This window comes from Leopardus geoffroyi, chromosome A1, assembly GCF_018350155.1.
Source record: "Leopardus geoffroyi isolate Oge1 chromosome A1, O.geoffroyi_Oge1_pat1.0, whole genome shotgun sequence".
NCBI lineage: Eukaryota > Metazoa > Chordata > Mammalia > Carnivora > Felidae > Leopardus > Leopardus geoffroyi.
Window position 1 is genome coordinate 71514191 of NC_059326.1, and position 24630 is coordinate 71538820.

The window sequence follows — 24630 nt, forward strand, 5'->3', positions numbered from 1 at the left end:
TGGAGCCTGCTTTGGATTTTGTCTTCTTCTCTCTTTGCCCCTCCCCTGCTCATTCTGTCTGTCTCTCTCTCTCTCTCTCTTTCTCTCAAAAATAAACATTTAGGGGTGCCTGGGTGGCTCAGTTGGTTGAGTGTCCGACTTTGACTCAGGTCATGATCTCACGGTTCATGAGTTCGAGCACTGCATCAGGCTTTGTGCTGACAGCTCAGACCCTGGAGCTTGCTTCGGATTCTGTGTCTCCCTCTCTCTCTGTCCCTCCCCCACTCGCACTCTGTCTCTCTCTCTGTCTAAAATAAATAAACATTTAAAGAAATAAACATTTAAAAAATGTTAAAAAAAAAAAAGGATGGTATGAGATCCATCTCACATCAAGAACTTTGAAGGAACTATAGGTGGTTAGCCTGGAGAAGAGAGGACTCCTTAATATGGAATAATGCAGCTGTAATCAGCTTGACCCAGCAGTTGAGCCGTGGCCACTGATCTGTGTTTATTTGTTGACTGTGTCTAATACAAAATGGGTCACTTTTGTAGTTGGTAGGGCATACTATATTGATCACTCTGGTGAAAGAGTCAGGTGATGAACTAATCTTCATCTCAAACCTAAGATTCAGTCAGGGCCACTTTCTGCCTTGGATCAGCTTTGGTCCAGGTGGTTAGGCTGGATTTTAGTCTAATTTAGTTAGGAACAACATTTGGATCATGGATTGCAAGACACCAGGACCAGCTGCGCCAGAGATTTCAGCAAGGAAAAACCTGAGGGCATAGTAATGAAGAACATTCAGAAGAAGTCCATGGTCAGAGCCAGGGCAGACATGTTGTGGGTATCAGGCCGTAAGAGAACAACAGGAGTCAAGGCCCCTCTGATCTGTGATCAAGAGTAGCCTTATGCTAGAACCATTATCATAAGAATAGTTATGATAGAATATCTTCTACACTGCCACTTTGGACCTGAAAAGTATCTTTTCAATGTGGCTAGATACTCCAAGGATGGTCAAGATATAAAACCATTTTGGGGCGCCTGGGTGGCGCAGTCGGTTAAGCGTCCGACTTCAGCCAGGTCGGACTCAGGTCCGTGACTCGCGGTCCGTGAGTTCGAGCCCCGTGTCAGGCTCTGGGCTGATGGCTCAGAGCCTGGAGCCTGTTTCCGATTCTGTGTCTCCCTCTCTCTCTGCCCCTCCCCCGTTCATGCTCTGTCTCTCTCTGTCCCCAAAAAATAAATAAACGTTGAAAAAAAAAAAGATATAAAACCATTTTAATGAGTGGCAGAGTGTATAACTGCTGTCTATATCCTTCAAGATGGGTAATGTACAAGCATAGGAAAGAATAGAATTAGAATAGACTTATTCAAAATTACTTCAGATTGGAAAAGTTGGGTGGAAGTCACAAAGAAACAGTTTGACTCAGGGCGCCTGGGTGCTTCAGTTAGTTGAATATCCAACTCTTGATTTCAGCTCAGATCATGATCCCAGGGTCGTAGGATCGAGCCCTGCTTGGGACTCCGTGCTGAGTGTGGAGCCTGCATGAGATTCTGTCTCTCCTTCTGCCCCTCTCCTATGCTTGCGCCCTCTCTCTTTTTCTCTCAAATAAAAATTTTTAAAAAGTTTGGGACCCCTGGGTGGCTCGGTCAGCTAAGGGTATGACTTCAGCTCAGGTCATGATCTTGTGGTTTGTGGGTTCGAGCCCCGCATTGGGCTCTGGGCTGGGCTGACAGCTCAGAGCCTGGAGCCTGCTTCAGATTCTGTGTCTCCCTTTTTCTCCCCCCCCCCCCCCCCGCCACTTGCATTCTGTCTCTTCTCTCTGTCAAAAATAAACATTAAAAAAAAGTTTGTAGAAGCAGTCTGATTCAGTATGAGAAGTAACCATCTATGTAGAAATCTTTGAGTTTGTCACTTTCCAACTATTGGGGTTCTATCAATCCTAGATAACCATCTATCCAATAGTGCTGTAGAAGAGGCATTCGCACTGCATGGAGGATGAAATAGATCATCTCTGCAGCACTACTCTGTTAAAATTACCTGAGAGATTCTTAAGTTGTGGAAACAAATTTAAATTGTAGAAGTAAATAAGTTTTCAGCAGGCTTATATCAGATAGAAATTTATTGGGAATTAGTCCTTGGTAGAATTTGCAAATCTGTTCCAGTATCAATAAAAGGATTAAAATTGATATACATTGTATCAATTTCTCTGTGAGATGTGATGAATAATAGTGAGTTTTATTTGGGAATCTCCTTTCTCAATATTATCTTAGTGCAGCTAGCAATTAGACCAAATGAAACACTGAACCAGTGTCCTGCAGAGGAAACGATTCTCATAATGTATTGCCTTTTTCCCCGCTGATGACATACAATGTGCAAATGTGTCTAGAGGAGTGACTGTTCCAACCACTGTAAGAAATCTCTTCTGCATCTTGATTAGTGTACACACATCCACAAAAGATTCGGGGTGCAAAATGTTCACATAATTTGTCTTTATGGTCATGACCCACTAAACTGGTTTCATGAACTACTTGAGTGGTTTGTATTATGCAATTTGGTAAACATGTGTCTAAAATAGTTCTATTCAAGCTGAGATCTGTAGACATGCAGCATCAGCACCACCCTGAAGCTTGTTTGAAATGCAAGTTCTTGGGCCGATGCACAGTGAAGTTGGAGATCATTTTACTGGTCCTCTTTATACTCCAAAGAGCTTTTGTGGTTATATCCGTTGATAGTTGCCATATTATAAATTAAAACTTAGGAGCTTCAGGGGCTCCTGGGTGGCTCAGTTGGTTAAGTGTCCAACTCTTGATTTTAGCTCAGGTCATGATCCCCCAGTTTGTGGGATTGAGCACCCCCATTGGGCTCTGCAGAGCCTGCTTGAGATTCTTTCTCTCCCTCTCTGCTCCCCTGCTTGCACACATGTTCCTTCTTTCCCTCAAAATAAATAAATAAACATTAACAAAAGAAGAAGAAGGGTGCCTGGGTGGTTCAGGCGGCAGAGCATCTGACTTTGGCTCAGGTCATGATCTCACATTTAGTGGGTTCAAGTTCTACATCCAGCTCAGTGCTGACAGTGTGGAGCCTGCTATGCACTCTGTCGCACCCTCTTTCTGCCTCTCCCTAGCTTGCTCTCTCTCTCTGTTTCTCTCGAAAATAAACAGACATTTTAAAAATATTTTAAAACAATTTGTAAAAAAGAAGAAAAAACTTTAGGAGCTTTAAAAATATTTATTTTTTTAATTTTTAATTTAAAAAAATTAAAAAAAAATTTTTTTTTAATGTTTATTTATTTTTGAGACAGAGACAGAGCATGAACAGGGGAGGGTCAGAGAGAGAGGGAGACACAGAATCGGAAGCAGGCTCCAGGCTCTGAGCCATCAGCCCAGAGCCCGACGCGAGGCTCGAACTCACGGACCGCGAGATCATGACCTGACCGAAGTCGGACGCTTAACCGACTGAGCCACCCAGATGCCCCTTAAATTTATTTTTATAGTACTAGTAATAAATCCATTATATGTTGACATCAGAGCAATGAAGTCACCACACATATATCTCTTGGATCAGGAAACCTCCACAGTATACACCTGAAAAAAATGATGGAGGAAAAGCAAATAAATCTTAGCATTATTGTGAAAGTAGTTTTGACCTTGCAATCCCCAAAGGTTCTTGGGGACTCCTGATAGCCCATAGGACACACTTTGAGAAGTGCTCTTGTAGACTGTTTTTGAGAAGACTAAGACCAAATTTTTGTAATCCTCATATAGGGTAAGTATGGGGTCATGTCAGTCGTTTTCATCAGGAACTTTTCAAAGCCTGGAAGAGTGCAGTTTATCCAGGCCATTGAGGGGTCTATTACCAAATTCCTAGAACTAATTGATAGACTCACTTGGGGTTTTTGGTCTTATTTGAATAATCTTGCTCTCTTCCCTCCCCAGTGCATGCCTCAGTGCCTGGTATAATACTAGCTCTATAATAGATGTTTGATAAAATACTTATTTGAATGACTAATAATTCTATAAGTTAGAAGCACTAGATGTTAACAAGATGTATGTGATTGATTGATTTCCCTCAGGACACAAGTTAACAGAGAATGAGAGAAACCAGTTATTGGCAATAGCATCATCATTGTTCGTGGCATTCCAATTAAGAGCACAACATTTTCAAGAACATGAAAATTCAAGGTATGTTAGATTATTTAAGACAGCATAAATGAACAAATACCGACAATCTAATCATAGAAAATAGCTAATAAAAGATATAACTGATCATAGTTCTGAATCTTGTGAGTGTTTGCAGAGATATAATAAAATCACACTGTTTAAAAATGGTATTGCTTCTATTTTGTTCAAATGATTTTTTTTTAACTCAGAAAAAAGGATCTTAACCCTGCTAATTTGGACATTATTAGAGGTAAGAAGATGCTCTGAAGCCCTGAGGAATATCTGTTTAAGTAATTTGTATTTTATTATTTCTGTTTTATAACTTCGTTTGTTAATCTTTGTTAACTTTGTTGACAAAGTTTTGAAAAGTGTTATAGTACTAAAAATTAGGATTGAGTCTGAGCAGCTAAAATATACATATATATAAGAAATTCATTTATAAGATACAAGAAAGAGTTAACAGGTTGAGTTAGTTATTTGTGATCCCTAAGTATACCTTTTAGCTTCCTAGAAATGTAAGTGAAAGAAAAAATATCCTTTGTATCAGGGCAAATAAAAACAAAGTCATCATGACATTAATGGCTCTAAATGACAGAATTACTTAACATGAATTTCTGTGTCCTTGCTAACATAATCCTACTTTAGCAAGTACAGTCTATGACTTGCTAGGGTGATGTTGTTGATAAAACTGTGTCACTTCAACTTCTTTTCCATGTTTTTTGCTTTTCCACAAGAGGAAGAACAAAGAGAAAAAGAGAAAAGATGGCAGGTGACTGAGCAGCTCTTAAGAACACAGATCAGAAACTCAGATTACCCTCTGAGAATTAGGTAGAGGAGAAGTAGATTGGGTTTTGGCTGTATCTTAATGGCTGACTGGTTTTACTCAGAAAATCTTGGAGTAAATAGTACTCTTCATTTGTTCTTATTCTCAACAGAGAGTATAGGAAGCTTAGTTGATGATTTTTTTTCCCACTTTTTTTTTTATTGAAGTATAGTCGACACACAGTGTTACATTAGTTTCAGGTGTACAGCATAGTGATTGAACAGCTCTATACTACATGCTGTGCACACTGTAAACACAGTAACCGTTTGTCATCCTACAACACTATTACAATACCATTAACTGTATTCCATATGCTGTAGCTTTCATATGGACTTACCATTCCATAAATGGAAGCGTGTACCTTCTCCTCCCCTTCACCCGTTTTGCCCATGCCCCCCCCACCCCTGTGGCAACCATCAGTTCTCTGTATTCATGGGTCTGTTTCTGCATTGTTTTGTTTTTTAGATTCCACGTATAAGTGAAATCATATGGTATTTGTCTTTCTCTGTCTGACTTATTTCACTTAACATTATACCCTCTAGGTCCATCCATGTTGTTTCCCATAGCAAGATCTCATTCTTTTTTATGGCTGAGTTAATATTCTCTCTCTCTTTTTCTCTTTCTCTCTCTGTGAGTGTGTGTGTGTGTGTGTGTGTGTGTGTGTGTGTGTGTAGGAAATGGCCATTGTAAATAATGCTGCACTAAACATAGTATTCATATATCTTTTTGAATTAGTGTTTTTGTTTCCCTTGGGTAGATACCCATTAGTAGATTAATGTATAATCTTTTTTTAAGTCATGATTTGATAGAAGTCTAGGGAGAGTTGAGAGGTTACAGAATATCAGTAAATTACTGAATGATGGAAGGAGGAGGAAAGTGGGCAATAAAGCCATGAATCTGGTTGTTTTTTTTCCCTAAAGTTGCACTGGCCAATGTAGTAGCCATTGGCCATGTGTGCTTACTTGAACTGAAATTAAATTAAAAGTTCAGTTTCTCAGGTTTCAGTGCCACTATCTGTGTAGTCACCAACCTCACTTCATGTGCTCATTTCATGTGCTCTGCTGTACTGTGGTTAGTGGCTACTGAACTGAGTGATAGAAAGAACCTTCTATCATTGCAGTTTGTTTCCATCAAGCTCTGTTGCAACAGGGATGTTTTGGAGGGATGTGTGTATCTAGCTTTTGTTTTAAATCCAGAATCATACCTTGTATAATTGTTTTATTATTCTTTTGATAAATATAGTGTTCATATCCTGATGCTCTTCAGATGTTATTTGGACCTTGACCATTTCTGAAGTCCTGAGGGTCACTAATTATGAAGTGGTTTGATCTTTAAGATATGTATTCAAATTATTTTCAGAGAGTACTGACTTACCACTGGCAAAAATCTGAAAAAGATTTAAAAAGGAAAAGAATAAAAATTACTTGTATCCCACAAACTTCTCAGGAAGTACTTTTTCACATTTTGATGTATTCCTTTCTAAGTGTATATATGTGTGTATATTTATAGACATACATACATGTAGCATGCATATACCTCACATAGAGTCATACTGGGAATATAGTTTGACTTCTGTTTTTTTATTGTGAAATTATGTTGTGAATATTATTTTTATTCCCTAGTCTTTAGAAGCATATTTAAAAATTTTTATTACAGAATTTAAAACACATGGAAACTTTTGCTCTTCAAAAGATACCATTGAGAAAACTATAAAATAATATATGTAGCAAATGGCAGAATGTATCCAGAGATATATAGATATATAGGTATATAGATAAGGAACTTGAGTTTATAATGTATAAATACTTCTTAAAACTCAAAAATAAGCTAGACACCCCAATTAAAAAAATAGAAACCTTTATTAAAGGAGTTATATGAATGGCAATAAGTTCGTGAAAAGGTGTTCAGCATCATTAATCACTAGAGAAAGACAAAATCACATTGCTACACTAATACACACCAACTAGAATAATGTACATTAAGTGGTAAGTGGATAAATAGTTGTGGTATATTCATACAATGAAATACTATTTAGCAGTAAAGTAGAAAAATGTATATGTATCACCATGTAAAAAAAGAAAGTCCTGCTAAGAGAAACCAGATTAAAGAAGACTATATAGTCTGTAGTTTTATTTGAAATTTCTAGTAAAGGCAAAAATATAATGATGGGAAGATCAGTGGTTCCCTGGATGCAGGTGTTGATGTCACAGAATTACATCTTCACACATTCTGTGCCCCAAACCATAAATTAATAATTCTTTTAAATGTATTAATTTCTTAAATTATGTAGAAAACAAAATACGGACTTTCAAAAAAAGTTATAATAATAACAGCTATTATTATTGTCCATAATAATATGGACTTTACTGAGACATTTATTTATTCATGTGGCTTCCTGCACTGTCTGGAGTCCTTCCATTTCAACTTGCAAGACTGCCTTCTGCATTTATTGCAGAGCAGGTCTAGTGGTCACAAACTCACAAACTGCCTCAGTTTCTCTTTATCTGGGAATATCTTAATTTCCAATTTTATTTCTTAATCCAGTTTTGCTGGATTTCGGATTCTTAGTTGACAGGTTGTTTTGTTTTTTGTTTTTTTTTTTCTTTTAGCACATTGAATATATCAGCTTACTGCCTCTGGCCTCTTCAATTTCTGTTGAAAATCGGACAGTCTTACTGAATATCCTTTGGAGGTGATGATTTGCCTGTCTCTTACTACTTTCAAGATTTTCTCTTTGGCTTTTGAAAAGTTTGACTGTAAGGTGTCTTCCTGGGGGTCTATGAGTTCATCTTACTTGGAGTCCATTGAGTTTCTTGAATATTTATATTCATGCCTGTCATCAAATTTGGGAAATTTTCAGCCATTATTCACATATTTTCTCTACCCCGTTCTCTCTCTCTCCTTTTGGGGCTCCCATGATGAATACATTCGTCTGTTTGATGGTGTCCCACAGGACCCAGTCTTTCTGTTCTTCAAATTCGAGAATTTCTCTTACCTTATTCTCAAGTTGGCTGGTTCTTCTGCCTGCTCAAATCTGCCTTTTAATCCTAGTGAGTTTTTCATTTCAGTTATTGTACTTTTTTAGCTCTAGAATTTTTAAATTTCCTTATAGGTTTTTAATTTTTTTATTAATATTTTCATTTTGTTTTCACATTGTTTGTTCACATCTTCCTTTAGTTTTTTGAGCATCTTTAAGAGAGAGTTGTTTTAAAGCCTTGGTTTACTGTATCTGCCATTAGCTCTTTTTCGTGGTCATATTCTGCTAATTTTGTTTGTTGAGAAGACCATACTTCTCTGTTTCTGTATATGACTTGTGATTTTTTTGTTGTTGTTGAGCATAGGACATTTGAATCTGTTAATGTGGTAACTCTGGAAATCAGATTCTCCTCTTTCCTCAGGGTTTACTGGTTGTTGTTGTTGTCTGCATTTATTTGTTGTAGGCTGTCTCTATGCCAGCAATCAGCTGATCAGCTTGAGGTGTAAATGTAAGGTCTTCTCAGGTCTTTTCTGAGCATTTCCCTGGGTGTGTACAGTCACTTTCCAGTTTCCCTTATAAATGCAGTTGTTTCTGAATGTCTTAGTCTTTATTGTCTGGCTCCTGACAGGGGGAAAAGCAGAAAATGAAGGAGGCAAATGGGGGTACTGACCCTTTAAATCCCCTGGAAGTCCCTTCAGCCAGAGGGAGGGGCTTGCAACACTGGGAGGAGGTGCAGTAACAATGGCTGTCTACCTTTTTGTCTGCACCTCTGTGATCACAAGCAGTAGTCCATCATCATAACACAGATGCCTAGTATTTGGAGGACAGGATCCTTTTTTTGCCCACCCTGGCTTCCACAAGCCGTGTGGATGCTGCTCCAGGAACACATGCCAAGCTGCCTGCCAGTTGCTGGGGATGGGCTGGGGGATGAGTAGCTGTTACTCTGGTAAGACCTGAAATTGACCAAAATTGATTGCAATTTACCATCCCACTTTAACCTGGAAGTTGGCAAGCCTTTGACTGAGCTGGAGTTCTAAGCTAAAAATATCAGAGAGATTCTGCCAGTATAATCGTCATTTAGGAGGGTAGACACATTCCTGATGCTTCTAGTCCGCCATCATCCCAGAATCCTTCTCCTCTATATATTACTATTGAATTTATTACTCTTTAAAAGTTGGAAAAATTATATTAATAAAATATGTGGCCAAAAGTTATGTAAATAACTGTGCACATGTTACCTATATAACAATGATTTATTTTGGGTGAGTTTATTTTCTATGGAACTTACTCATTTAGTAAGCCAGTTTATTGTGAAACACTATTACCCATGACAACAGAGACCTGTAATATCTAGCAAAATATATTGATTTTTTTGGCAGAGTATAATCTTACTTAAATGAAGTAAATCTAAGTTATTTTTGCTTGTTTGCCGAAAAGGTCCCTGACATCAAAGTTGATGTTAGGTGATTGAATCTTTACATTTTGGTTCACGAAGCATGATTTCATTATTGGCTTGGGAATGGTGTCTAAGAGTCAGCCTGCAGGTGTGGCTGCACATTTCTCCATCATGGGTGTGCTCATGTAATGTTTATGCTTCCAGATCCAGTAGCCCTCAGCCCTTCCTTTGTGTGGCTTGTTTTGGCTGCTGATCTTATTTTCCCAATATCTCTATGGATTTTATTCTTTCATCATTTATGACTTGGAAAAAGACCCTGATGATATGTACCCATAGTATTTGGATAGTAAGAAGATAGCAGTGCCTTTTAGAAGAAAAAAAACCAACAAAACATTAATGTCAGAACAATGGCAATTTTTCTCAGGATGACCGCAAATAAATTTGGCAAACACAATTAAGTTTTTACAGAAGTACGTGATAATTATTTTTAATTGTCATGTCAGTTATTCTTTTGACAGAAATGAATGCTTGAAAGTTGTGTTAAACAATCACTTCATGTTATTTGAAGTGAGAGTGATTTTGTTGCAGTGTGGTTTGGTTTAATAATTTGTTGCACTAACAGATAATGATTGGAGGAAAAAAGAGTAAAGGAAATAATTTAGTCCCTTATAGTAATCTTTCATTTAGTTTTGTTCATGATATGCCTGTTTTCCTTGGATCTAAATGCTTGTTCACAGGTCAGGAATCACCTTTCTGAGCGAGGCCCTTTCCTTTCTTTATTCTTGTTCAAGTCCACCTCTGCCATCCCAAGCTTCTCAGGCGCTAGTGAGAACGCCACTGTGCTCTCTCTCAACTTCTGTACTTCTGTCCTTCCCACTGTTATTTCTACACCTGTTGCTTTCTTTGGTTAGGTCTGGTAGCTAAGTAAATAGTCAACTAGGCTTTCTTGAGCTTTATCACTTACATTTCCTAATTTCATGATTATTATCTTTCTGTTATGCTAATTTATCATGTAATGATTATTAGTTCTTGCGAGAGCTGTACCAACTTCCCTGGTGGTGGAAGGCTGGTGACCAGGTCTCTCTTCCCTAGCAAAGTGCTGTTTTGCATTCACTTAACCTTGTGTGTTGTAAGAATTTGGCAGGGGGTATGGCTCAGGATAAGTCTTTGACTCCTTTTGGCATGTCAGTCCTCATAGTGTAGCTACACTGAGGTATATTGAAACTATTTTAAGGTGTTTCAAAGTAAATGTTGATTCCATGGGCTTTATAAAAATATTTATTTTACTGCAGATTTATAGTAATTTCATCATATATATTTTTGTGGCTTGTTTTTGCTTCTTTGCTTCCTTTTCTTTCTTTCTTTGTACTTTTCCATTTCCCAGAGAATGTGTTCAGATTCCTAAACGTGAACTTTTGGGAAAATCAGCAACATCTAACTCTTGAATTCATTTGGGTTTCACTTATGTGTATGTTATAAAAGAGTTTCTTCATTGTGATTTGGTAGCCTTTTATTTATAAAATATTCCAACCTACTTCTCAAAGTACTATCTCTTTGTATATCCAAAGATAGCAAGACAGAAATACATATGAGTGTCTCAGTTTGGGCCACTCACAAATTACCATAGACGGGGTGGCTTAAATGACAAACATTGCTCACAGCTCTGGAGCTGGAAGTCTGAGATCGGGGGCCACCCTGGCTGGGTTCTGGTGAGGGTTCTCTTTTATGTTGCTGAAGGCTGTTTCTTATATCCTCATATGGTGGGAAGGGGGCAAGTTAGCTCTCTGGCCTCCTCCTATAAGGGCATAATCCCTTTCGTGAGTGCTCTACCTTCACGACCTGATTACCTTCCAAAGCCGCTGCCTCCAAATACCATCATATGAGGCATTAGATTTCAACATTGGAGTTTTTGGAGTGGGGACACAAACATTTAATCACTAACAGTGAGTGTGTGCTTACTCATGCACTCCCTCTCTCTGCCCATCTCTCCCTTCCCTACTTCCGCTCTCCCTTCTCTTTTCCTGCTGCCCTCACATCCCTTCCCCTCCTCTTTCCTTCCTTCTCTCTCATTTGTGTGACTTACGTGCATGTGTGCAGAGTCCCCCCACCACACCACACACGTTTAAGTAGATATGCATATGTTACATAAATAATTCTGTGGTTTAGTGGACAAAACTAGAATTTAAAATTAGAAGTCTGGTTTCCAGTCATAACTGTACCACTTATTGTAATGTGACCTTAGATATATTACTTTAAACTTAAGTTTACCACTAAAATGGGAATAATGTTTTTCGTAAGTTTTTGTGAGAATAATTGATGTTGTGTAATTATATTTCAATACCCAAATTCTTTTACCTGATTTGTTATGAAGAAATAAGGGGCGTCTAGGTGGCTCAGTCGGTTAAGTTGTTGGACTTTTGGTTTTGGCTTAGGTCATGATTTTATGGAATCAGGCCCCACATTGGGCTCCTTGCTGACAGCATGGAGCCTGCTTGGGATTCCCTCCCTCCCTCCCACCCTCCCTCCCTCCCTCTCTCTCTCTCTCTCTCTCTCTCTCTCTCAAAATAAATAAACTAAAAAAAAATAAAGAAATGAATTTTATATTGTACAAAACTAAGTAAATGTTTTATAGATAAGCAAAAATCATTAAGAATAAGAAATGACCTTTTTTTGTTTATTTATATCAGGTAGCTATGAATATGACAAGAAAGTAGAAATTGGGGTCTAATTATCTTTAGTGAAAAAAATGAGATGTCTTATCTTACAGTCCAGCAAATGAGACACCAGTAGGGTGTGTTTTCCATGTTAATTTAGTCAAATCAATCTTTTTTTTTTTTAAGGTTTTATTTTTAAGTAACCTCCACACCCAATGTGCGACTCAAAAACACAACCCTTAGATCAAGAGTGATACATTCCACTGACTGAGCCAGGCAGGTGCCCCAATTTGCTTTTTTTTTTTTTTTCTTAAAAAACCCTCATATCAAGTATTTACTTATATTCTATTTCCATTCTTTTATAGTTTTTCTTTATTACACTGGTGTTTCATATTTCAGGCTTATTTTGCAAAGTGATAGGAGGTTGAGATCTAATTTTGCTTGTTCATATAGTTAACCAGTAGAATCAGTTCCATTTTTTAAAAAATGTAATTCCAGTATAGTCAACATACATTGTTATATTAGTTTCAGTTGTATAATACAGTGATTCAGACTTCTATACATTACTCAGTGCTTCTCACGACAAGTGCACTCTTAATCCCCATCTCCTATTTCACCCATCTCTCACCCCCCCCCCCCCCCGCATTTGTCCTCTGTAGTTAGGAGTCTGTCCTTTGGTTTGTCTCTTTTTTTCTTTGTTTTCTTAGAATTGGTCCCATTTATTCATTTATTCTTTCCTCATTGATTATTAAATGTCACATTCATCCTATGCCAAATTCTTTAATTTACTTGAAAAATTTTTTTTATTTATTTTATTTATTTTATTTTGAGAGAGAGAGAGCACAAATGTTTATTTATTTTGAGAGAGAGAGACAGAGCACAAGCAGGGGAGGGGCACAGAGAGAGGGAGACACAGAATCTGAAGTAGACTCCAGGCTCTGAGCTGTCAGCACAGAGCTGGATGCAAGGCTTGAACTCATCAGCCATGAGACTGTGACCCAAGTCAAAGTTTGGATGCTCAACCAACTGAGCCACCGAGGCACCCCAAATTCTTTTATTTTTAAAGTTTATTTATTTTGAAGTTGAAGGAGAGACAAAGAGAGAGGGAGAGGGAATAAATCCCAAGCAGGCTGCATACTGTCAGCACAGAGCCCAATGCAGGGCTTGATCTCAGCCACGAGAACCATGAGATCATGGCCTGAGCCAAAATCAGGAGCTGGACTCTTAACCAACTGAGCCACCCAGGTGCCCCATCCTATGCCAAATTCTTAAATACGTTAGGGTCTACTTCCAAATTTTTCTCTGCATTTGCATTTGTCATTCTATCCTTATATTAATAATTTATTATTTTCTTCCCAAAATTTATTGGTCATTCTTCTAGCTGAGCTTTGAAAGCACTTTGATATTAGAATTGCCTTAAAGCTACATAAATTTAGGTAGAATAGACATCAGATGTTGAGGTTTTTCAGAAAATGTGACTGTATTTATCAAAGTCTCTTTGATTCTCTCATTAAAGCTTTATAATTTTTTTATTGTAAGAGTAGATTTCTTGTTATTCTTAGATAGTTTATGTTTTTGTATTATTATTCTTTGGTTGTTTATATATTGTATTATGGATGGGATCTTTTTCTCATTTTTAAAAATGATTATTCATTTCATAAAGAGAAGCTAATGGTATTTGTGTTTATTTTTTTAATTGTAAAAAAACACATATCAGAATTTACCATCTTAACCATTTTTAAGTATATAGTACGTTAGTGTTAGCTATATGTACAGTGTTGTGCAACTGATCTTTAGAAGGTGTTCATCTTGTAGAACTGAAATTCCACCCTCTCGAATAACATCCCGTTTCTTCACCTGCCCACCCACCTCCTGCCCCAAGCCCTTGGCACCCACCATTCTTTCTATCACCAGGAGTTTGACCACTTTAGTATTTGTATTTCTTTTGTAATAATTCTTCCTAGTTGTAAAAAATCCATTGTAATACCTTTTTAATTGATTTCAAGAGGGACAATCATATAACCTTCTAAATCACTTGGGATCCTTTTGGATACAGGTAACAGAGCCATTGATTCAGACTGATAGTCGTTCTTGCTTCACAGTGAACAAGAAGCTCGGAGAAGAGAAAAGATAAAGTTCAGTATGGTTATCTGCTGATGCTACTTTTCTGTAGTTCTCTTAGCCTCACTTTCTTCTCCGTGTGGCTTTTTCATAACGCTGTGATAGCAGGATGGCTGTAGGGAGTTTGGGAAGTCAAATCTAGATAAGATTCAAAGGATTATGTCTGAGCAAACTTTTCCCAGATGATCCTCAAGCAGCTACTTCTCAGTTCCTATTGACCAAAAGTAAGTCTCCTGCCCATTCGTAAGCCAGTAACTGCAAAGGGAATTGGATTATCATGATTGTCTTGGAATGATTTTCTGGTATGAGATAGATGTTGAGTAACCAAAGTGGCCTCCGCATTTTCTAATTACCCCATGCCTCCCTTTCTGCTAGAGCTTCTAGTACAGTTTCATGTTTAAGAGCAAAGCTTTTGTGCCAGAGACTTGGATTTCCCCTGGTTCTGCCAGTCCCTAGCTATTATCTTAGGATAAATTATTTAATCTCTTTTGGACTCTATTTCCTCATCTGCACTATGAAGATAATTAGTAGTTCTTAATGAGTTTTTGTCAATGTCAAATGAGATATAAAATACTTAACATACCCATTTAATTTTAGCTATCCTTGCCCAATTTTCTTTTTTAGAATTTCTAATGACAAAGATTCCATTTCAAGGGTAATGGTCATGATGCATGCTTGTTTTATTTTTAGCTAACAAATACCTTGAGCATTTCAATATTAACAGATACTTTGGCAGTTGGTAGGAAATATTTTTTTCTTGTGTTAAGGGTGTGTTCTTCCATTCCACTTTGAATAAAAGAATAGTATACAGATATTAAGTATAATCACATGTCTTTTAATATCATCTGTTGATCATTATAAGAGTCGAGTTAGAAAATTTAGATATTTTAGGGGCACCTGGATGGCTCAGTCAGTTAAGAGTCCAACTCTTGATTTTAGCTCAGGTCATTATCTCACAGTTTGTGAAATTGAGCCCTGTGTTGGGCTCTATGCTGACAGTGTGGATGGAGCCTGCTTGGTCTTCTCTCTGTTCCCTCTCTCTGCCCCTCCCACCCCTCAAAATAAATAAATAAACATTTCGAAAAGAAAATTTAGATAAATTAGCAGGGAACAAATGATTTCAAAAAATCCTACCCCCATTGAGCTTACATTTAATTAGCAGATGGTTGATAGACAAAACAGGTCAGTAAACTGTGTGATATGAGAATGATAATGATGATAAATATTTTGGTGATAAACAGGGATGGATTATCGATTATCCTGGAGGTGGAGTATAGGGTAGTTGGAGTTTTAATTTGGATCGCAGGGAAGTGGATGGCAAGAAAGATTAGCAGGATGAGAAGATGAACTTTAGAGCAGACACCTAATAGTGGAAGGGAGCAAGTCACATGAATATCTCCAAGAAGAACCTTCCTGTCAGTGGAGACAGCAAATGCAAAGCCCCTGAGGTCAAAGTATGCCCCACCTGTTTGAAAAATAGCAAGGAGGCCAATGTAATGAGAAGAGTAAGCAAGCTCCCCTAGTAGGGCTAGAGTTGGTTTGGGTAGGCTGTTGTAAGGACTTAGGTTTTCACTGATTGAAATGGGGAGGTATTGCAGAGTCTCGAGCAAAGAACTTGTACCATGTGTAGTAATGAGCATTGTGGTTGCAATATTGTAAACAACCATAAGGAGGAAAGAGTAGAAGCCAGGAAGCTGGTCAGGCATAGAGGTCCTAGGCCTGAGCCCTGGAACACTCTGCAGTAACAGGTTGGGAAGAGAGGCAGATCCAGCAGGAAATTAGTCTGGGGTGGAGTTGAGAGAGCCAAGTGCAGAAAGGGTTCAAGGAGGAAGACGTGTTCAACTGACATACATGATTTGAAGAGTGATTGTTGACTGTTGAAGTTAGCAATGTGGAGGTCATGGGGACCTTGATGAGGGCAGTGTTCGGGAATGTTGTGTGGGAAGTGGTGGTTGAAGGTGGATTGAGGGGTGTTTGAGAACAGGTGGGGAGAGAGAAATGGCAGCTTGTAAGTTCTAGAAACTCTTAGGAGGATTTGCCTTTTTTCTATGTATGTACATGAAGTGTGTTATCTTGATTTTACAGAAAATGGGCCATTCTACTTGAAAGGATGTCTTTTTTTTTTTTTAAAGCATGTGTTGTCAACATTTCTCTGTATTAATAGTTTTTGAAAAAATGGTTTTCAAAGACTGTACAATATTAGCAACTTGAAAAAATTAACATCTGTAGAAAACCTTGTTCTTATAAAATTGATAAATCCTGAGAATTTTTTTTAATGTTTATTTTTGAGAGCGAGCGTGAGGAGGGACGTGGCTGAGAGAGAAGGAGACACAGAATCTGAAGCAGGCTCCACGCTATGAGCTTTCAGCCCAGAGTCGGACACAGGGCTCAAACCCATGAACCGCGAGATCATGAGCTGAGCCTTGACTCAGGTTGCTTAACCGACTGAGCCACTCAGGCACCTCTGTCTAGCTTATTTTGTTTATGGCAGTCCCCCTATTCAGTAATTGGGGTTAGGAAAATTATGTCATCTGTGGTTCTTTTGGCTCCTTCAGCTGGCACTGAAATGTCCGTGCTCGGTGTGGTCCAGTTGGCATCAGCCTGGAATGAGGTGGCAGGACTCAGAATTTTGGTGCCAGCACCACTTCCAAGTATACAGGTGGCCCAAGTCTCTGTACAAATGCTTCAACTTTCGACTCCGGTTTCCTCCTCTGAGAACAGCAGTGTTAGATCGGATGATTTCTGACTTTTTTTTTTAAGCGCTTATCCTGAGTGATTTGCATGGGGCTGAACAAGACCCTTTGACTCTCTGGTTTCTACTTAAAGCTTCTAATGTCTCTCTTGAGATTTGAGCAGAGGTGAAAGACTCAGGAAAGGGAACTCCTTCACTGTGGCCAATGATAACACTGTTGAAAAGACTTTAGCCTGGAAGGTTTTAAAATACGTAGGGTTCACTTTTGGAGAGATTGCTTTGGGTATGTGGAGTCAGTGTATCACCGCCTCTGGGAGTTGATCCTCCGTGGAATGTGTCGGGTATATGTATCAGGTATGTAGATGGGCTACAGAGCCTGCTGTGGGTTTCAGTGTCAGCCAGAGTGGCATAATGGAAAGTTACATTCACGTGACTCACACTCATATTGTAGTTTCTTTCCTCTTCTGGCTTCCTGATAAAACAGAGAATCAATTCTTTAGTGATTTTTACCTGACAGATGCAATTATCTCGGTTTTTTTTCCTTGCTTCTTTCCTTTCCTGGTTGTGGATTTATAATTCTCTTACCTGTTACTAAGTTTTCTTTTTTTTTTTTTTTTTTTAAATTTTTTTTTCAACGTTTATTTATTTTTGGGACAGAGAGAGACAGAGCATGAACGGGGGAGGGGCAGAGAGAGAGGGAGACACAGAATCAGAAGCAGGCTCCAGGCTCTGAGCCATCAGCCCAGAGCCCGACGCGGGGCTCGAACTCACGGACCGCGAGATCGTGACCTGGCTGAAGTTGGACGCTTAACCGACTGCGCCACCCAGGCGCCCCTGTTACTAAGTTTTCAATTAGATGATAAAGTTTGAGGTTTTAAAATATCACAATCATTGAAAGATAAGTAGGGAAAGAAACATAGAAAAAAGCAGCCACATGAAAATAGTTCCCAAGGAAAAGCTAGTATTGTTGCACAGATGCAATTGGTTCTTTTACTGAAATGTCTCTGAGTTTAAAAGGACACATTATTAATGGATTTATACCATCTGTGACAATAAAATACAACTTTTTATCATACTTGTCTCATACATGTTCTGAGGTAAACTACTTCATTATGAGAATGAAGTGGATGTTCTGATAACTGACTATATAATTAAAAAAATCATACTTTGGGTATATATTCACAAACATACATAGCCATGCTTTGCCTTTGGAAATGCCTACTTTGATTTGAGCAAATAAGTCTCCTAAAAGCAACAAAGGGGAGAAAATGTTAATTCAGTCATTAACCTTTAAGCCTGCCTTACTTTTTACTATCTATGTTACGGTATTTTTTTGTTACTTAATATGACCACGTCCTGGGTGATTTAGAAATCTACGTGAGTTCAAGCACACACTATTAATGGCTAAGATGGCCTATTTATACATTTTTTTTTGCTAAGTATTACACTTTAAAATATTTTTTTCTTTGATTCCACCATACCAGCTGAACAGAAGACAGAATGGCCTCATTATTGTAGGAGAATTTCTCCATTCCCTGCAATGATTCCAGAAGCTCTTGCACACTTCATCAGTATTATTGTAATTCTTTGGCTGCAGGATATTTGGCAGCTGTTGCACCCCACTGGCAAATCCTATTCATACTTCTTTCCCATTCACTACTGCCATTGGAGAATTGATTTCTCTCTCCTCTACTCTAACCTTTCCCAATTCATTTCGGATTGTTCAATGTGAAACATTTTAATTTCATATCATACAGCTATTCAGCTCACAATCCCTTTTTTTAACCTGTCACCAGGGTAACAGCATAGCATGCTTTCTTTAGGCAATCAAGTTTTTATTTCACATGCTTAATGTTGCATTAAATGTTTGCATTTTGTTTAACCCCCCTTAAATACTTTGAACTCTGAATATGTTTTATAGGATAATGAAATCCTTGATTTTTGAATTGAAACTAAGTCAACACCATCACTACATTCATAGTAAAATGTCAAACGATTAATTTACATAATTCAAAGATTATTATTAAAACTCCCAAGTTAGCCGATCTGTGTAAAGCAATTTTCTGTAGGTAATGGAGGAATATTTGTATATATTTATGTTTTTCCTGGTTCCAAAAAAAAGATTCAAAGGGGATTTAGAGAGATTTAAACAAGGAACATTTCAAAAGAGCAATGGAGTTAGTACAAATGGAAAAATATATCTTTTGAAGATAATAATTCATTTTTCAGTATTATGTTCTTTTCTCTGTGTATGTACTTAAATATATATACTGTAATAATTTATGTATTTGGTGATGGATGAGGTAATCTACCAGAATGAAATTAAAAGTCTCTTGTAGGTGATTGATTTGGGCATTGTGTTCATTAATAGCTGTTTATCCATTTACTTCAGTACAGACGTTACCTCACAGATGTTGCGAGTTTGGTTTTAGCCTACCACAGTAAAGTAAATACTGCAGTAAAGCCAGTCAGATGAATTTTTTGGTTTCCCAATGTGAATAAAAGTTATGTTTACACTATACAGTAATCTGTTAAGTATGCAAAGCATTGTGTCTAAAAAAGCAATGTGCACACTTTAATTTTAATACTTTATTGCCAAATAAATGCTCACCATCATCTGAACTTTCAATGAGCTGTAACCAACAGAAATCACTTTAACAAATCTGAAAACTTTGAAATATTATGACAGTTACCAAAATGCAGCAGACACAAAGTGAGCAAATGGAAAAGTGGTGTTGATAGACTTGCTTGAGGCAGGGTTGCTACAAACCTTCAGTTTCTTTTTTTTTTTTTTTTTAAAGCAATATCTGCAAAGCCCACTAAAGCAGAGTGCAGTAAAATGAGTTGTCCCTGTGCTACTTTGTCTTTAAATAATCCAATAATAATGATAGATTAGTAAAGATGAAAATTAGTATGTTTAGATCTTGATTCTTTGAATTGAATAGACTTGAGCTGTCTTTATAGAGCTACTCTCCGTGAATAAATTTTATGAAATTTGGAATAGTCCAAGAAATATAAAGAAATGTGTATGGAAAGCAAGAACGTAGATTAGTTAATAACCCATGTTGTTTGAAAGCACTGTTAATTAAAAAAATATATATTGGCATAGTACTTCTTTAAGTATCCTAATACTCCCCTATACAATCACTAATGTTTTTGCATTAATCTATAGGATAAACTTCGAATTAACCTATTTATTCTTTTATACTATCTTTTTATTTTACTTAAAAAAAAACTTATGATTTAGTACTCTTTAGAATTTGTGGCCTCACACAGTGTGTCAGACTAATTTCTAATTTCATACTTTAAATGCCCATGTGTCATAAGTGGCCCTGAATCTAGGTAATGTTGGTCTAGATGACCAGTATCTTGACCATCTACCTCACAAAGGTCACTTTGTTTTGGTAGAATAAATTCCTGAATATATATGTTAATGGTAATAACTTTTTACCTTCAGAATTAGAGTTATTAGATTATTCCAGAAATAACAAATAGCATGCCTTGTGGTAAGTTTCTTGGGTTTAGGGTAATAACAAAACAATTCCTTCCATTTAAGAAGCTTAAAATAGAATGGAACAGGTAGACATTAAACAGATGATTATCAGCCCTGAAAACTGCTGGAGAAAGAGTGCAGCGTGAGTGAAGTGGGAAGGAAGGGAATCTCATTTGCAGGTTAGCTGCACTGTGTGAATATCCAGTTTTCAATAAAAAGTTACAAGACATGAAGAAATATGGAAGTATGTCCCTTTTACAGGTTAAAAAATCAATAGAAACTATTCAGAAGGGTGGCTGAAATGTTGTGTTTTATTATGCCATAACCTTAAATAACCTGTTAAAAATATGTTCAAAGGACTAAAGGAAACCAGATACAAAGAAGTAACAGTATGGCAACCATGTCTCACTAAATAGAAAATATTGATAAAAATTCCAGAGATGAAAATACAATGCCTACAATGAAAAAGTATACTAGAGAGAACTCTACAGTAGGTTTGACCCAGCAAAAGAAACCATCAGCAATTTTGAAAATACATTGAAATTATCTAGTGTGAGGAATAAAAAGAAAAATGAACAGAGCTTCAGAGACCCATGGGACACCATCACATGTACCAGCATACATGCTGAATCCCAGAAGGAGAGGAGAAAAAAGATAAAGGAATGGAAAGAATAAACCATAGCTGGGATGCCTGGCTGGCTCAGTCAGTAGAGCATGTGACTCTTGGGGTCATGAGTTCAAGCTCCACTTTGGGTATAGAGCTTACTGGAAAAAAAGAAAATGAAAAAGAAGTCATTGCAAAAAACATCACAAATTTCATGAAAAACATTAATCTGTACATTCAAGAAGTAGATAAATTAGAAGAAGCTCAAAAAGTTCTGTATCTACACACATTATTGTCAAACTGTCAAAATCAAACAGAATCTTAAAAGCTGCAAGAGAAAAATGACTCCTGTGCAGTTAACATCTCATCAGAAACAATGGAGCCTTGATGATATAAATGAAGTGCTGAAGGAAAATAAAAACACAAAGAATGTCATCAAAGAATTCTATATCCAGCAAAACTATCCTTTGAAAAATGAAGGAGACATGAAGACATTCCCAGGTAAACAAAAACCAAGAGAATCCATTGCTAGTAGACCTATCCAACCAAAACTCAAATACACATGAATAAAGAGCAGTGGTTAAAGATTAGTCCATCTTTTTTCTTATTTAAAAGACAAATGCCCTTAAAGATAGGGGTGCCTGGGTGGCTCAGTCAGTTAAGCGTACAACTTTTGGTTTTGGTCCAGGTCATGATCTCAGGGTCATAAATCTAGTTCTGTGGTCAGGCTCCATGCTGGGTGTGAAGCCTGCTTAAGATTCTTTGCCTCTATTCTCCCCTGCTCAAGCATGTCTCTAAAAAGTGGGGTAGGGGGATGCCTGGGTGGCTCAGTTGGTTAAGCATCTGCCTTTTGACTTTGGCTCAGGTCATGATCACATGGTTCATGGGATTGAGCCCCATGTAGGCTTGGAATTCCCTCTCTCCCTCTTTCTCTGCCCCTCTCCCCCTTGTATGCCCTCTCTCTTATATAAATATTTTTTTTAAAAATTTAAAAAGTCAACTTAATGCAGTAGTTATAATTCTAAGTTGGTAGGTGCACAATATATACAGATGTAATTTCTATGACAATAAGATATGTAAGGGTGGAGGAATTAAGATATATTGGAGCAGATTTTCTGTATGCTATTGCAATTGAGTTAGCATTAATCCAAGCTATAGTGTTTAAATGTAAGGTGCTAATTTGTAATCCCCAAGGTAACCACTAAGGAAACTGCTTTTAAAAATAGTAAATGAGGGGCGCCTGGGTGGCTCAGTCGGTTAAGTGTCCAACTTTGGCTCAGGTCATGATCTCACAGTTCATGAGTTTGAGCCCCGCATTGGGCTCTATGCTGACAGCTCAGAACCTGGAGCCTGCTTCAGATTCTGTGTCTCCCTCTCTCTCTGCCCCTCCCCTGCTCATGCTCTGTCTCTCTCTGTCTCAGAAATAAGTAAAAACATTTAAAAAAATTAAAAATAGTAAATGAAACATTAAGGGAATTAAAATGGTACAACAGTTGAAACAAAAGAAGGCAGGGGCACCTGGATGGCTTAGTCAGTTAAGCATCCAACTTTGGCTCAGGTCATGATCTCACCATTTGTAGGTCCGAGCCCTGCATCAGGCTCTGTGCTGACAGCTCAGAGCCTGGAGCTTGCTTTGGGTTCTGTGTCTCCCTCTCCCACTTCCCCTCCCTGGCTTGGCTTATGCTCTGTCTCCAAAAAATAAACATTAAAACAATTTTTTTTTAAAAAGGCAGTAATGGGGGAATAGAAGAACAAAAAAGACAACCTATAACAAGCAAAAATTAAAATGAGAGATGTAAATCCTACTTGATGCATATATTAAATGTAAATAGATTAAACATGCCAATCAAGGGTAGATATTGGCAGAATGGGTAAAAAGCAAGATCAAACCGTATGCTTTCTACAATAGACCTGCTTTATTATTATTTTTAAATTTTTCCGTTGTTTATTTTATTAAATCCTGATAAGTATACTCTTTAATTCCCATCTCCCTTCATTCCCCTGTCTTCTGGTAACCATCATTTCTCTGTAGTTAAAAGTCTGTTTCTTGGTTTGTCCCTTTTTTTCCCCCTTTTTGCTCATTTGTTTTGTTTCTTAAATTACCCATGAGTGAAATCATATGCTAATTTGTCTTTCTCTGACTGACTTATTTCACTTAGCATTATACTCTTTAGCACTCTCCATGTGGTTGCAAATGACAAGATAAAACAGAAGATCGGGGGTACCTGCTGGTGCATTCAGTTAAACATCAACTCTTGATTTCAGTTCAGGTCATGATCTCATTGTTCATGGATTTGAGCCCCATGTCAATCTCTGTGCTGACAGCTCAGGGCCTGCTTGGGAATCTCTCTCCCTCTCTCTCTGCCCCTCCCCCATGCTCACTTGTTCTCTTTCTCTCTCAAAAAACAGAAACAAAAACAAAACAAAGATTGAACTGGATGCTTTTTACAATAGGGTATTTCTATTATTATTGTTTTTTAATATAATTTATTGTCAAGTTAGCTAATACATAGTCTATACAGTGTACTCTTGGCTTCAGGAGTAGATTCCCATGATTCATCATTTACATATAACACCCAGTGTTCATCCCAACAAGTGTCCTTCTCAATGCCCATCACCTATTTTGCCCGACCCCCCCCCCCCATCAACCCACAGTTTGTTCTCTGTATTTAAGACTCTTCTATGGTTTGCCTTCCTCTTTGTTTGTAACTATTTTTTTTTCCCTTCCCTTCCCCCATGGTCTTCTGTTAAGTTTCTCGAATTCCACATGAGTGAAAACATGAAATCTGTCTGTCTCTGACTTATTTCACTTAGCGTAATATCCTCCAGTTCCATTCACGTTGTTGCAAATGGCAAGATTTCATTCTTTTTTAATTGCCGGGTAGTATTCTTGTGTGTGTGTGTGTGTGTGTGTGTGTGTGTGTGTGTGTGTGTGTGTGTACACGCCATGTCTTTTATCCATTCATCAGTCAATGGGCATTTGGGCTGTTTCCATATTTTGGCTATTATTGGGCTGGTATAAACATTGGGGTACATGTGCCCCTATGAATCAGCACTCCTGTATCCTTTGGATAAATTCCTAGTAGTGCTATTGCTGGGTTGTAGGGTAATTCTATTTTTTTCAAGTTTGTTTATTTTCAGAGAGAGAGCACAAACAGGGTAGGGCCAGAGACACGGGGAGAGAGAGAATTCCAAGCAGCCTCTGCACTGTCAGCACAGAGCCTGATGTGGGGCTTGAACTTATGAACCATGAGATCATGATCTGAGCCGAAATCAAGAGTTGGACACTAACTGACCTAGCCACCTAGGCATCCTGGGTAATTCTATTTTTAATTTTTTGAGGAATTTCCACACTGTTTTCAGAGTAGCTGCACCAGTTTGCATTCCCACCAACAGTGCAAGAGGGTTCCCCTTAATAGAAATACTTTAGACTCAGAGACACAATACGTTGAAAATAAAAGGAGAGAGTTATTAGACAAATATTATATTTACAATACTAATATTGTTATTACTAATACTAATATCAGAAAAAATTTTAAGACAAAAATTGTTACTGGAGACAAAAAGGGATATTTTATAGGACTACATAACACAATTGTTAGAAACTATAATACCCCACTTTTAGTAATGGATAGAACAATTACACAAGATCAACAAGGAAGTAGAAGACTTGAAAAATACTATGAACCAAATAGATGTAATACAGATCTGTAGAACAATCCACCCAACAAC

At 37.6% G+C, this 24630-nt stretch overlaps 1 protein-coding gene across 9 annotated transcripts in view; it reads left to right on the top strand.

Moving 5' to 3' along the window:
* PCCA (propionyl-CoA carboxylase subunit alpha) overlaps positions 1 to 24630 on the top strand; it is a 416136-nt gene that overhangs the window by 232275 nt on the left and 159231 nt on the right. For all 9 annotated transcript variants that reach the window (XM_045481124.1, XM_045481175.1, XM_045481160.1 and 6 more), the window contains one exon: positions 4051 to 4159. In XM_045481124.1, the coding sequence (XP_045337080.1) occupies positions 4051 to 4159 (109 nt within the window). The remainder of the gene's footprint in view (positions 1 to 4050; positions 4160 to 24630) is intronic.